At 43.3% G+C, this 14900-nt stretch overlaps 1 protein-coding gene across 1 annotated transcript in view; it reads right to left on the reverse strand.

Moving 5' to 3' along the window:
* MGMT (O-6-methylguanine-DNA methyltransferase) overlaps positions 1-14900 on the reverse strand; it is a 149930-nt gene that overhangs the window by 19251 nt on the left and 115779 nt on the right. Inside the window, exon 3 of the mRNA XM_086616793.1 lies at positions 14594-14754. Within this exon, the coding sequence (XP_086472919.1) occupies positions 14594-14754 (161 nt within the window). The remainder of the gene's footprint in view (positions 1-14593; positions 14755-14900) is intronic.

Consider the following 14900-nt stretch of genomic DNA (forward strand, 5'->3'; position numbering starts at 1 on the left):
TCCACAGTTCCTAAATAAATCAGAGAAAATGTAGTTTCCTAATTACACTGGGATTTCAAAAGAGCAGTCAGGACCAACTGGTTATAGTGGGACTGGAACGGGCAGGGAGGTTCTGCAGAAAACTTCAGAAGATTCACAGACATGCTGGAAGTGTCATTCTGGTATTAATGAACTCAAAGTACCAGGTGAAGAAAAAGGATTCAACCATGCACACGTGCTGATAAAGCGCAATTTCCAATGTATACCTATAAACTAGGTTTATTAACAGCAACATTTCAAACTCATCATAACCTCTGGTTTGAGGTCTTGGCTCAGGATCATCAGGCTTAAAACTAAACCTGTGAGTGCCAATGACCTACAAATTGGGCAGGTTTGGAGAAATGAAGTGACAAATCCAAACAAGTAGCTCAAATCCCCCCAGCTCTCCACTCACTCAACCTAGAACTACCACAAATTAAATGTGAAACTGTGGGCTCTCAACTCAGAGAATCATGGAATGGTTTGGGTTGGAAGGGACCTCAAAGATCATCCAGTTCCAACCCCCCTGCCATGGGCAGGGACACCATCCACTACACCAGGTTGCCCAAAGCCCCATCCAACCTGGCCTTGAACACTTCCAGGGATGGGGCAGCCACAACTTCTCTGGGCAACCTATGCCAGTGCCTCACCACCCTCAACGTAAAAAATTTCTTCCTCATATCTAATCCCCTCTTTCAGTTTAAAGCCATCGCCCCTTGTCCTATCACTACACGCCCTGTCCAAAGCCCCTCTCCAGCTTTCTTGTAGCCCCTTTAGGTACTGGAAGGCTGCAATAAGATCACCCTGGAGCCTTCTCTTCTCCAGGCTGAACAGCCCCAACTCTCTCAGCCTGTCTTCAGCTGGAGAGGTGCTCCAGCCCTCAGATCATCTTCGTGCCTATGTCCTACAAGTTTGGTTTTATTAATCACCTCTGGGCTCCGACATGCTTCCATGATGTGAAGGAGAATAAATCCATGAATTTTGACACCATCTCATGTAGAATTGATTCTGCAAACTGGAATTTGTTATATCATCTTACAAGCACAGTCACATTTCCTCTGTCAGGCTACTACACCATGTACTGCAACGCAGCCCAGGAGGACTCACCAGCGTGCCCCAGGAGGCATATTCACAAACCAATTCTATACCCACTCATGAAACGGGGCAACACTAAGCCAGGTTATTTTGGAGAAAGTACTTGTGTACCTCTATCTTTGAAATACTACTTTCAGAATGATGGTTAATCACTGGATTATATCTAGATGGGTATTGTGGTGGTTCTCCTCCGGGCAGGCTGATGGCAAAGGACATGGGTGTGACTGGGGGAGGGAGGCTGGGATGCACCATCGTCTCTCCTGTAGTTTTTCCTGCTTCAAGCATAATTGCTTTTCCTCTATAATTCCACTTAGAATTACATTGATGAGGTGTTTTCACAGTTTCATTTTTCAGCGTGGCCCCAAATATCCACTCCCAAATGACTCTGGATCAAGAAATCTGCACCCTCAGTTGCTTTGTGAAGATCGTGTTACCAAAGATAACCTGCCCTAGAAAATTAATATATGAAACATGCGATGCAAATGCGCTCCACTATGTGAAAAAAGTGTAAGATCTTCACTTGTCTAAAACAAGAATAGCAATTTCTTTAGATTTCTGTAAGTTTCTTTGTAACTGTGCAAGTTAAAAATAATATTCATTAAATTGCTTAACTGTAATAAAATGTAACTATTTGCTTACTGCGTACAAATTAAGTCAGTATCAAAGTACCCATTTTCTTTTTAGTTTGTATTAATTTATCATTGAATTATAAATATCTAATGTGTGAAGCTAAACACTTACATAGCACTTTACAAACACTAAATCACAAACGATGCAACATCTTTTCAAGGCATATATGAAAGCAGCAGCAATTAATTCCTAGAATTTTCTGGCTTCAACCTAGAGGGATTTTTTTTTTTTCTTTTCTTTTTCTTTCAGTTTTTTTTTTTTTTGAAGAGCACGCATTTAAGCAGTCAGCAAAACAACTGTGAAGACATAAAGTGTGATTTCATGAAGTCACTTTGCATCTTGACTGATAACAGTGCCACCGCGCACAGCGCGCGGCTAAATGAACTGCAATTTGAATTCCCGAGATTCAAATTATTTAAACAGACATCCTGGAAGCAAACAGAGGAGAAGTGCTCTCAGTGACCTCGGATGGTTTTTCAGAGACTAGACTCTGCTAAATTAATAGGTGGCCCTAAAGTAACCCCTTTGCTTGGAGGAGGCACCTGCCAGGAGAGGAAGGGCTACAAGAGGCAGAGGGAGACTCCGGGTTATTTGGGGTGCGGGAAGCAGGTGGGGTTGGGGAAACGAGCACAACTGCGTCAACACACCCCTGTCCTGCACCTCTTCAAGAATGAGTCACCTTCCCAAAGCACCTAAAGAGCGTTGTAGGGATTTTCATAAGTTGGTAAGATAAAGAAATACTCATTTACCTGATCTAACAGCCCCGTTATCCTACAAAAACCTGCAGTATGAGGAAAACACCACTTACACTTCACAACTTGCCACAAAAAAGAGGCTGTTTCTTCATCCTGTGCCCCTCTGCCAAACCCAATGAAGCCAGCCCGGGCACAAACGTGTTTACACAACACGAAGGGCTCACGCTAAGCTGAAAGCAAGGAGGAAATCTGACTTTCAGATTGCCAAATGAAGAGCACACACATACCCTCGTGTCTGCAACAAAGAACACGTCCGTGTACCTCCCCGCCGAGAAGTTGCGTGTGAGCCCTTAACAAACCCTGCTCGAGGAGACATCCCGACCCTTCTCCCTGCAAGGATGGTCAGAGCTAAGGTCAGAGCACCTTCCATCTGAATTTCAGATGTTGACTTTTTTGTCGGCTTTACTTTTTCTTCTTGCATTAAATATGAATGATGTTCACCGAAACATTTGGAACATTAATTAGAAGGAAATACACATAATTTTCTTGCCTGCCTCAAAACATACAGCTTCAGTCATTGTTCACCCACGTAACGACAACCACGAGCTTCAAGCAAAGTGCTAAAATATAAAAGGCCACGTTCATTCATGTATCGGTCCAAGCTGCAGCACTATAAAGTACATCAAAAGGTGTTAATGGTTTCAATATTTATCTGCTGCAGGGAAGCACTCTAAAAAGAAGACAGAAAAAAATTTCTGCTAATGGATGTGTCTCTCCATTAAAATGAAAAGCTTAATGCATCTTATAATCAGAGGACAATTTGCAAATCATTAAGAGAAATGTAAAATTCCATTAAAATACAAATCAAGAGTCCCTCACTGGACTAATAATCTTTTGATATTATTTTGCATTTCGCTATTTCTGTTCCCAATATCCAGGCACCACAAATGATCAGTTCTTGAACATGCTATTTACCACAGCCTACTTCTTTAACGAGAGACTGAGAGAAGTATAATCTGCTATTCAGAGCAGGTACTAATGAAGAATTCCATATATTCTGAAATTTAATTAAAACCCCAAAGATTTCAAATTAGATGCAATTTGAAATGCCTGGGGCAGAAATACATGCACTTGCGTGGCAAGGGTATCACGCTGAAAGTTGATACCGTAATTGGTCTTGATGTATTTTTGTGTTGCCAGGCTGAAGCACAGAACTCATAACCATATAAAAATTCTCTGTAGATTACCTGCTCATTGAAAATGCCATCACTCAGGTAGTTCTCTACTAAATTACCATGCTACTAAAATGCACAAAGTGATTCGAAGAGAAGAGTGGCACAGCTGGTCGACGCTGCCAATGAGTTATGCATGCGTCGACACTGCCTTTTTTCTTAGTAAAATATGCTCAGTTGAATATTAAAATATAATTGGCATTCAACCTAAGTAGCTTAAACCATTTTGTTATCTTCTTTTAAACCGATTTGGCTCCTCCACAGTTATTTTCAAGGATGCGATTCACAAACTAATGACACCATCACATTCAGCTAGATTTGTACTATTTTACATTTGTCATAAATAGGAACAATTTCTGCAGCCTTCTAGGGATGTCCTTTAATACTGGCTCCTCTTGAACATCAAAGGCCCAATTCATGGGGAAAAAAAAAAGAAAGAAAGGAAAAAAAAAAAAAAAAGAGTACGCCATTTATGTTGGTTCTTGCATATTTTATTCCGAGAAGAGTGCGGGATGCAAATTTCTAGTGAAAAGTATGTTTTTACAGTTAAGTGAGTCCTTGTTTTTCCCTGAATATACTGGTCTGCTCTCACGTTCACAAACTCCAAAAGGAGACACGGCAAAACGTCTCGGGAATAGGTCAGAAAGGGGCAACCTTAGGTCCAGCAGCAGCAAAATATCTGTACTAGAACACGGCTTCCCCTCAGATGAATTTATCTCTGCGCCCCTAACATATAGGCTGTCATAAATGCCACCCTATTTTTGTTTTCTGAAAAAAATTAACACTGGAATTTAGAAACATGGTGCTCGCCATAGTAAAAACTGCATTAAACACATTAGCTTTGAAATACCAACCAGGTTAGATGTATATGAGTATTGACAACATTTCCCATCGATAGGGGGAATTAAGTAAACTTGGCTGAAAGTTCATTAATAAAATAGGTGTAGGGGACTATATTTATAAAATCCTTTCCTTTTATCTTGATTATATAGGCTTTTATTAGGTAGGGGTGTAAAGGTTACATGGGGCTGCATGTGTGGCAAGCAAGCAAACAAATCAAAGGAAAAACAAATTAAATTAAACTTACTCCTCACAGGTCTACAACATTACTAGCAGGTTGCTACAGGCTGGGGCTTCGAGTGCAGACGATGACCACACGATTCTGAACACAAGAAATCTTCTTCCCATGTTGGTGTTTGTTTTCCTCCACCTTCAACTCTTACTTTTTTATCTAAATCTCATACACGAGCAGCGACGTCGAAAGTTACCAGGTTGGTGAAAACACGTTTTATATCGGGGTCAACTTATTCCTTTTATTCCACAGAGGGAGAAAGGATCTGATTTGGAACAGTCTGACTTTATAAGAAGCATCCCATGGATGTGGCTTTTACAGCTGCAGTTACAGTGAAACCATCCTGACCCCGGTCCCACGGCAGCTCTGTGCAAAGATACACACGTGAACTCCCAACAGCATCGCAGCTTTCTGCCGGATGAAGTCTTGGAAGCTCCTCAACAAAAGGAGAGGACAGCAAATGGAGGGCAGATACTGCACTTCCATCTTCTTCCACCCCACCACGGCAATCCTGAGCGTAGGTTGGTGAATTCATACCAAGTAGCGTTAAGACACCAAACACAAACCTTTCTCTTTGGAAAAGAAGCCTGGCTTTGGAATAATTTCAATATATCCACGCACCTCTGCAGCTATTTCAGATTCATCATGACTTACTCCAGTATCTCCAAATTCCCTGAAACCAAGTAAATTTTTGCCATCCTACAGTGACATCATACAGGGGAACATGCCTGCCCCTCTGCTCTGCTCTTGTGAGACCACCCCTGCAGTACCGCCTTCAGCTCTGGGGTCCCCAACACAAGAAAGACATGGAGCTGCTGGAGCGGGTCCAGAGAAGGCCACAAAGATGATCTGAGGGCTGGAGCACCTCTGCTATGGAGACAGGCTGAGAGAGTTGGGGCTGTTCAGCCTGGAGAAGAGAAAACTCCAGGGAGACCTCCCAGCACCTTCCAGTGCCTAAAGGGGCTACAGGAAAGCTGGAGAGGGGCTTTGGACACGGGTGTGTAGTGACAGGACACGGGGCAATGGCTTTAAACTGAAAGAAGGGAGATTTCAATTAGATCAAAGAAATTTTTTACATTGAGGGTGGTGAGGCACTGGAACAGGCTGCCCCATCCCTGGAAGTGTTCAAGGCCAGGTTGGATGGGGCTTTGAGCAACCTGGTGTAGTGGAGGGTGTCCCTGCCCATGGCAGGGGGGTTGGAACTGGATGATCTTTGAGGTCCCTTCCAGCCCAAACCATTCTGTGATTCTATGAACATCAGCTGTGAATCTCCAGTCCACTCTTACCTAAAAAATAAACTATTAGATAATGCTCCTTTACTCTAACTGTGGCCTACCTGTAATTAACGTCAAGAATATTGACAAGAAAGGATTATCCTACTGAAAATACAAAGCTTTTTTTTTTTTAATTACCTGACCCTTTCACCACCTTCCCCTCGACAGGGCAGACGCACCGCTCTCCCCACAATTAGACTCTTCCGAAGGTCACTCCTCCTCTGCAAGGCTCCACCAAAAACCCGTGAACCACGAGAAGCTACGTCTGCTCTGCCGTCCCTGGAATCAGTGCGTCCAAATTGCTTTGCCTAAATCCCAACGACGTGCCAGGCACAGTGGCAGAAAGGACATTTGCACCTAAAAGGGTCTGAATCATCAGAAATGGCTTATATTTGGCAGCCAAATCATCCTATGAACCGTGAACGTACGATTACTCCTGAAGGTACACTTACAACCACACGAGCTTCCACTGAAAACGATGGGAATTTTGCTCTGAATTCAACAGGAACTAGGTCAGGAATCTTGTAAATACCTCTGTCCAGAATGCATTTGTACTGATGTTTTTTCTAATTTTGTTTAGATTTGTTTTTAAATTCAAATTGTTGATACAAAGCAATGGGCCAACTGGGCTGGAAAAAGAATTTGAGATCTAAAAGTAACTGGGCTAGTTTTTTGGATTTTGTTGGTTTCAGTTTTGAAGGCCGGAGAAGATTGATTTCTGTTTGAAGAAAATTGTAGGAAAGTATTGGATTGTAAAAATCCATTAAATGTCTCGCAAAACAGTGACTTTCTGCTTATCAAAACTATTCTCACATGAAATGGTAATAAAAGAAGGTGCCAGTCTCCGGAATTTGAATTTTGTGTTGGCAGACAGAAATATGAAAGCTTGTCATCTCTTTGCACTTGAATCTGCCACGTCCAGATATGTGAAGTACCAACGTTTTCGAGCAGATTATTTCATATTACTTTAAAATAACGTTTTCTGAAAGCCTAAATAGCAACGTATTTGCATGTCTGATGAAGCTGCAGGAATGAAAAAGGGAAAGTCAGAAACATTTCTCAACTTTTTTCCTTTAGTGAAATGAATCTCTACAACAAAATCAAGAGAATTTCAGATTGCAGCATAAATAAATGGCAAAAATGACATTTTGCATTTGTCTCCCCTTGCCTCCTTCTCAGGAGGTTACCCAACAGTGCAGCTCAGTTCTGCAAAATGGAGATAGAACCTGGTGATGCTGGTGGAGTTATGCTATCTCCGTTGAACCTTAATGGATCTTCCATTTTTACTGGAAGTAAGGTAAACACAGACAGCTGATACGGGGACAGGTGGGCTCCTGGAGGTCTTTCTGTAGGCTGTTTGCTGCTTTTCCCATCAAGGATGGCCTGGCTTGGAACGTGGCAATTCATGAAGAGGCATCGCCTGGCCCGGGGCTCGGTCATTGCGTCATATATGTATGTGAATATATAAATATTTAAATAAATAAATATATATTTTATATATACTTTGAATTTCATAGAATCACAGAATGGTTTGGGTTGGAAGGGACCTCAAAGATCATCCAGTTCCAACCCCCCTGCCATGGGCAGGGACACCCTCCACGACACCAGGTTGCCCAAAGCCCCATCCAACCTGGCCTTGAACACTTCCAGGGATGGGGCAGCCACAACTTCTCTGGGCAACCTGTGCCAGTGCCTCACCACCCTCAGAGGGAAGAATTTCTTCCTTAGATCTAATCTCTATCTATCTATCTATATAAATACACACACACATATATATATAAAACAAAGGAAGAAAATCACAGGAACTGGTCCTTGATGTAACACCTGACATTTACAGTCTCAACTTTATGACACTTGAGAAAAAAGAGATCACCACGGACTGACTGAACACGTTGCCCCAAACATGTACGTACCCACAACATGAAAATACGAACTTTTCCAAGTTCCAGACAAACCCCAAACCCAGGAGGCTCTCAGCCAGCCAGCATGTTTTCAGATATTGTGTATGGACTTATGTATATCAGAAAAGTCATTGAAAAGTACAATTTATTTTAAAAGGGCAAATAAAGTTACGAGTCACACACGGGACTGAAGAAAATGAAAACTACACAGGACTCAGACATATCTATTTCTCTGTAGGTATGTCTCTCATGTCCATAGGCCATCACTTTAAGAATTTTAAGTTAGTAAATATAGTAAAATTGTGAAGATTTAATTCACTTATTATTTACTGCCTTGCTAACACCATGCAAACATCATTTTTGGAGTGAGCAGAAAACTCTTACATTTCAGACATACTTAAAATGCTTTTATGGTTACTTTTTCTACTCATGACCTAAGTTACCTACAGCTCAATGAAATCATTCACGGCTCAAATTCACCCTTTCCGTTCCTCACCTGCTCTCACTCTTCACTCCCATTTTCTCCTGTTCTCCTCAAAACTACAGATCACCCAAACACAACATCGACTATTTTTTCATTACATAAAATGAAGCCACGCAGCGACCTCAGAACCAACCAGAACATCTGACATCCCTGAGTGTCCTCCAGCTACTCCCACTTTTTTGATCAGGTGTTATCCTACCTTTTCCACTTTGAGCCTGGGATCTTCCCCCTCTGCTTCTGTGGCTCCTGAAAGGTATTTTACTCATTCTTATGTTTTAAAGAATAACGTTTTTAACAGCACATGAAGCTTCTAACTTTCTACCTTTATTAGGCAGTATCTCAACAAAGTCAATTATTTTTATGATTGTTTTTAAAATCTGTAATTGAAAGAAAGAGAAAATAGATCTGTGTTCACCTTAATACTGTAAATGCTTTTCTTATTTAAATAATCTTTATATATTGAAAAAGTCATTGGCTAAATTGTATGTGAGAAAAAGTTAGGATTTACTGAGCACAGCAACTAGAGTAAGCAGCACAGTCATTAAAGAACTTCTTTTAAACGTTAAATATTCACGGGATGTTGAATTTGCTGTCTCAGAAGTAAGCAAGTTAACAGCCCCACAACCTTCAGGAAACTTCTGATCTGAGCATTCCAACGACAAAAAGGGGAAAAAAATACTTTGGCCTTCGCTGAGTTACAGCCAGAATGCTTAAAATCTACTTTTCTTTCTTAATTTGCTGCAGGTTTCTTTTTTTTTTTTTTTAAAAAATAGTTTAGAAAGTGCAAAACAAAGAGGTGCAACTGGCAGGAAGGTGCGAGAGCAATCAAGATGCAGTTAATGGAAGGATCTTCTCCATAGGTGCCTGCTAAAGGGACAGATACACCATGATGGACAGGCGAGCGTGCCGCATGGGAACACGGGGCGAGCTTGACTCCAGAGAGGGGCCACGAGAAGGTGGAGAGTTTCTTCAGCCCGTAAGCGGTACTTGACCGCGCGCTTTGCTGTCCTGCGGCTGCGGCGGGGCCAGGTTCACCAGCCTGTGCTGCTTTGGCTCGAGTTTCTGAAGGAGAAGGCTCCCAGGAAATCACAGGGTAATTATTGATTACAGGCCTGGCTACGCAGCGAAGTCATCTTGAAGGGAGAATGGAGGTACTACCAGTTCCTTTGAAGACTCTCTGCTCCCATTATGTATGAGGTGTTTCATCAATATCCCGTCTTGGACGAACGGCATACATTATGGATGGGAAATTTCAGCTACTAATCCGCCTCACACAGCTCATCCCTCCGGTCCCCATCCTCACGTTGTCCCTCCTCGATCTTTCCGTGCAGCTTCTCCCTGCCGTTGGTTCACGAGGAGACCCAGCCACCGTCGCTCAGCCCTGCGGAGCCCTCCTCCCTCCCACCGACACGGCAATTCACGGCTTCTCTGAAGAAAGAGGGTGGTTGAGCTGGACTGAGCCAACAGCAGAGCTTTGCTTTGGGTCTATGTCTTTGGTCCAGGGACACGAGTGAGGAACTCCAGACTCGAGAACATAAAAGCGTGGTTTTGCGAAGCTGAAGGACCTCATCCGGTGAGGACGGCCGCACGGCACGGCACGCAAAGAGCAGAGCCCCAGGGCTGCTGCTCATCACAGGGCAAAGGAACACTCTTGTGTGTCTCCAATTTCCTCTGCTCTTGTTGCTCTAATGAGCCATCTGGTCTGCAAACACACCACCGCTCCTGGCCGCAGCGCCCAGCGCTGTGCCGCACTCTGCAGCCCCAACCGCCACGGCTGCAAAGCACGAATGAAAGTCAGGAAATTCACAACTGGCCAATTTAACGTTGCCCTTCCCATTTCACAGACCCACAAATCAAGTAACTCATGCACAGGCTTCAAAACAACAACAGGGTCAATTTTTCTTCTTCACCTGTAAAGGGGGCTAATGACCACGATGCATTAAGACCAATTAATCACTCTCCATTATAAATGTTCAGTGATTTTTCTAAGCTGTAACACCTTGAAGTCATGCTGCAGAGAAGTGGGAAAAAACTATTTTTTCTTTGTTCTACGAAATTCCACATTGACCACTGGCCATGACACAAATTGTTGAAAATCCCAGTTTTTCAATCACATTAAAAAAAAATAAATAATTGGCCACGCAGGCTAAACTGGACAGGGAGTAAGCCGCAACTCCTGGAGGTGTTGAGAAACCAGCTTCACTTTTCTCCTGCCTGCCTCAAGCTGTGCTACAGCACCTGACTCAAACTTTACCACCGAGGAGTTACGAGGAGGAATGATTAATTCTGTATTTAGAGTGCTTTTAAACACGCTTCACCCTTTTAATAGTAATTTAGAAAATTAAAGGCACTTTAGAAAAATTTAAGACACAAGACGAGCTGCTGCAACAGTAAATGTCAGAATCCAGCTTGCCTTTGCCTTGGTAGTGCTCATGCACTTGACAACCAACTCACGAGAGCAGAACAAAATGGTCAGGATTATATTTTCACCACCAGTGCAGGGGTTGCTGGAAGGTGCTTGGTGTTTGCAGGAGGACTGCTGTCTCGCTTCCCTAAGAGCCTGGAAAAGGAAAGCACGTGGTCACCGACTGTGTTCTCCTCCATCCATCCATGCGGCTATAGGTGCTCATGGCTGCGGGCGCTGGGACAACGCAGAGCTGGGTGCCCCCGCTGAGGAGAGAGGGCTTTCTGCAACCTTTACTTTCTGGATTTGCGAATCTCTCTGCTTTTGTTATCTCCAAGTTGACTGTCGCTATTTTTCTCTCCACAAGGAACTACGTCTTGACAGCTGGCACAAAAGTAGCTGCAGAAAATTGACCGTGAATTGAGAAGTGCCTTATCCTCCCCCCAAAAAAAAGTGTTCAAGGCCAGGTTGGATGAGGCTTTGGGCAACCTGATGTAGTGGAGGGTGTCCCTGCCCATGGCAGGAGGGTTGGAACTAGATGGTCTTCGAGGTCCATTCCAACTCAAAACATTCTATGATTCTATGAAAAGCATCTTAGGCATTTTTGTTAAATAAGGAACCTCCTTAATGTGTTTGACATAAGATAAGCAAAATCCTTACTGTCCTCAGATGATGCTACCACAGAAAAAAATTAAAATAGAAGTCAACAGAAGCACTGATTAAGAAGAAAATATCCAATAATCAGTCCTTAACGCAAAAGCACTTGATGATGGAACTCAGGTCACCTAATACCAAAGAACCGCACCGTAAGTGGTTCTATTTGCAGGGAAGGGGAGAAAAGAAGGGCCAAAGGTTTTGACGACTCATTGGAAGAGCTGCTGATGAACAGAGGCTCGTAAGGAGATCAGTGTGATGAGAAAAAGCCTTCACAGCTTTGGATCCTCATGCTCCCACTTATGTTTATTCTGCATTTTTAAGCGCCTGGAGAAACGAGTGGGCACTTTCAAATGTAAATGTGGAAAAGTAAATAAATACCAAATTCCTAATTTAGCAGTACTGCAATTCTGACTTAACAGATAAATAGAAACGTACAACGTATAATGTGGGTTTTACCTTTTACCTTTCCACTAAATAACTTTTAAAATAGTTTCTTCGAATTTTTGACACGCATTTCCACATTCCTTCCGATACCATTTTTTTCTGTTTTACAAAAAAACTACTAGGAGAAAGTAAGAGAAGAACAGAAATGCTATCACATCGTTGCGATTTGTGCCAATTAATTCTTCGTTAGCATTCCCATTACGTGTGTGCCTTTCCCCCATAAAACGTGCACACCTGGTCTCCGTCCGAGAACAAATAACTGAACTAAATTTAAAAAAACTGAACCTGCACATGTTATAAGGACAAAACTGCGCTCCAGCACCCCCGAGCACCCAACCTGCAACACGGAAAGTCAAATCCCATTAGGACCAGTGCTGCCCAGCAGCCAGCCCGACCACCAGCCCCATCCTTCACAAAGCCATAGGTGCTGCAGAGAGACCCAGTGCTGATATTCACGGCCACTGGCCACATCCCATCCCAACCCTGTAGGCATCTCTTGGATGCTTGGATGGGTTTTGCACTTGGACAGTGCTAAGGAGCTTTCCTTCCTCCAAAAAAAAAAAATTGAGGGTGATGATTGCTTTCCCTCAAGAAGTTTCCTATTAACAAATACACTTATTTTTCGTCTTTTAAATGATCTTCAGTGTCTTCCAACGTGGCCTGCACAGGAAGGTTGCTTCCTAGGGAAGCACCAAAGTCCCCCATCATCTCTGACCCTAAGTCAGTCAAGGCAAGTCTGCTCAGGGCTAACCCCCAAAACAGCAGCTGAACCACCACCAGCATTGCTTAGACCAAAATATTCATTAGCCAAGCTGAAAAGAATTCAGTAGCCAATTTAGGAAAATTAATAAAAGTGAAAGCATTACTTTAAATGTTTTATAATCCTCTGGTGGGTAATCTGGGAAGCAGAATTCCCCTGATGTTATTCAGATGGAAGAAACAGCAGCAGTAACTATTTCTCACCCAGCTTTGCCCAGTCTTGTTCACCCCAACCCTAAAGTTTTCACAAGATGGGTCTTAATTTCATCCCAGCTAATATAAAAAAGTCCTCAGATGATAATTTAATCACCCAGAAGGCCATACTCCATGAGCATTTTGGCAATTTTGACACCACAGTGTCATCAGTGCTTATTCTCCCACATGTTAATTGGATGGTTTCACTAAAACTTCTAAATGACATTCTTCAGTAGTTGACACAAATGATGTTTGTACGAAAATTAGGGGCAGATGGTGCAATACACAACAGAGCTGTGCTGTCCCAACAGCCCTCCCTTTCCACACGTGACACTGCTCCTTGTTTTACACCAGTACCGACGCCGACGTAGAGTCCCTACGCCTTAAAATACAAACCTATGCACCCATAGTTACACGGTGTCTTGCACCTTGAACCACCAAAAAAGATAAAGTACATACAATTTAGAGTTTATACAGAACTCACGACTATCTTACCTCTTGTAAGGTAGGGGATACAAGTCCCTTTGTGGCGCTGTGTTATTATGGAAAAAATACATCTATTAAACTGAAGATTTTATTTGCTGGGAAATGATGGCATTCATGGACAGAGCAGAAGGCACTGCAAAAAGCAGACTTGTGAATTTTTTTTTTTTGTAAATAATGAGATGTCATTTCAAGTGATTGACTTCTGTTATGAAGTCTTCAGGAACTGCCCTGGTTTGGGCTGGGACAGAGAGTCTCCTTCTTAGTAGCTAGAATAGGGCTGTGTTTTGGGTTTAGTATGGGATTCGGTACGAGAATAATGTTGATAACATGCTGATGTTTTCAGTTGTTACTAAGAAATCAAAGATTCTTCTACTTCCCATGCTTTGCTAGTGTGCAGGGGCACAAGAAGCTGGGAGGGAGCACAGCTGGAGCAACAGACCCAAACTGGCCAAAGGGATATTCCACACCATGCGATCTCCTGCTCAATACATAAATGAGGGCTGGCTGGGAAGTTCTCGCTCTCTCTTCCAGGACTGTGGTTTTGGGATTTCTCTCCTCCAGGATCACTACCTGGGGATGGGCTGGGTGTTGGGCCAACGGGTGGGGAGCAAATGCACTGGGCATCACTCATTTGTATATTCTATTATTATAATTTTTCATTTTATTTCAATTATTAAATTGTTTTTATCTCAACCCACGAGTCTCCTTGCCTTCACCCCTCTGAATCTTTCCCCCATCCACTGGGGGCGAGTGGCTGCGTGCTGTTTGGTTGCCAGTCGGGTTAAAACCACGACAGGAACAGAGTCAGTAAATGGAGAATGGTAAGGAGAAACTTTTCCCAGGTCTTGTTTTTATCTAAATACATGAGTAGCAACAACGTCTTTGTAACAATACTTGTTCTTTGTTAAAAAAACCCACAAATAGTATCTATGATAACTTTGAGGAATCAGAACATTGCTACGCAACCTACCACCGACTGCTTCTATGGCACTGGCGAGGTGCCCATGCCAACAGACAGGGACATGTCTAAGCCTCAACGCCCTCGTTGCTGGCAAAAAGCCAGTTTAAGTGAACAATGACCTTACTGAAAAGCTTCAGCTGTGTCCACACCCAAACCTTTCAGCCAGCGACCGTCGGGAGCTGAACCGCATCGGTTCTATTGCCGTTGACCAAGAGTTAGGGAGATGGGAGCCAGCACCCCCCGGCTGATGGGAGCAGGGAGGGGACGGGCGCCCCGTGGCACAGACCTTGCTGGAGCAGCGGGTGGTGGAAGGCTGGCACGGGAAGGCTCGCTGTCCTCTCCGGCTCGCAGAAGTAGGCATGCAGCCAGGCTACGCACTGCTTCAGCGGCTCCGTCATCTCCTCCACGCCTTCGCACACCTCGCAGGCGGCCGAGGACTCTGCCCTGCTGCAAGAGAGAATCGTGAAATTATAACGATAAAAATTATAAAAATGAATATTCATACTCCCTACGTTAGTGGAAAGACATATAATCGCCAAAGCGTTCAACCTGGAGACAGACTCCACCTTTTTTCTGCTCTGACAAAGGGGAAA

Source organism: Tauraco erythrolophus, chromosome 9 (genome assembly GCF_009769465.1).
Source record: "Tauraco erythrolophus isolate bTauEry1 chromosome 9, bTauEry1.pri, whole genome shotgun sequence".
Taxonomy (NCBI): domain Eukaryota; kingdom Metazoa; phylum Chordata; class Aves; order Musophagiformes; family Musophagidae; genus Tauraco; species Tauraco erythrolophus.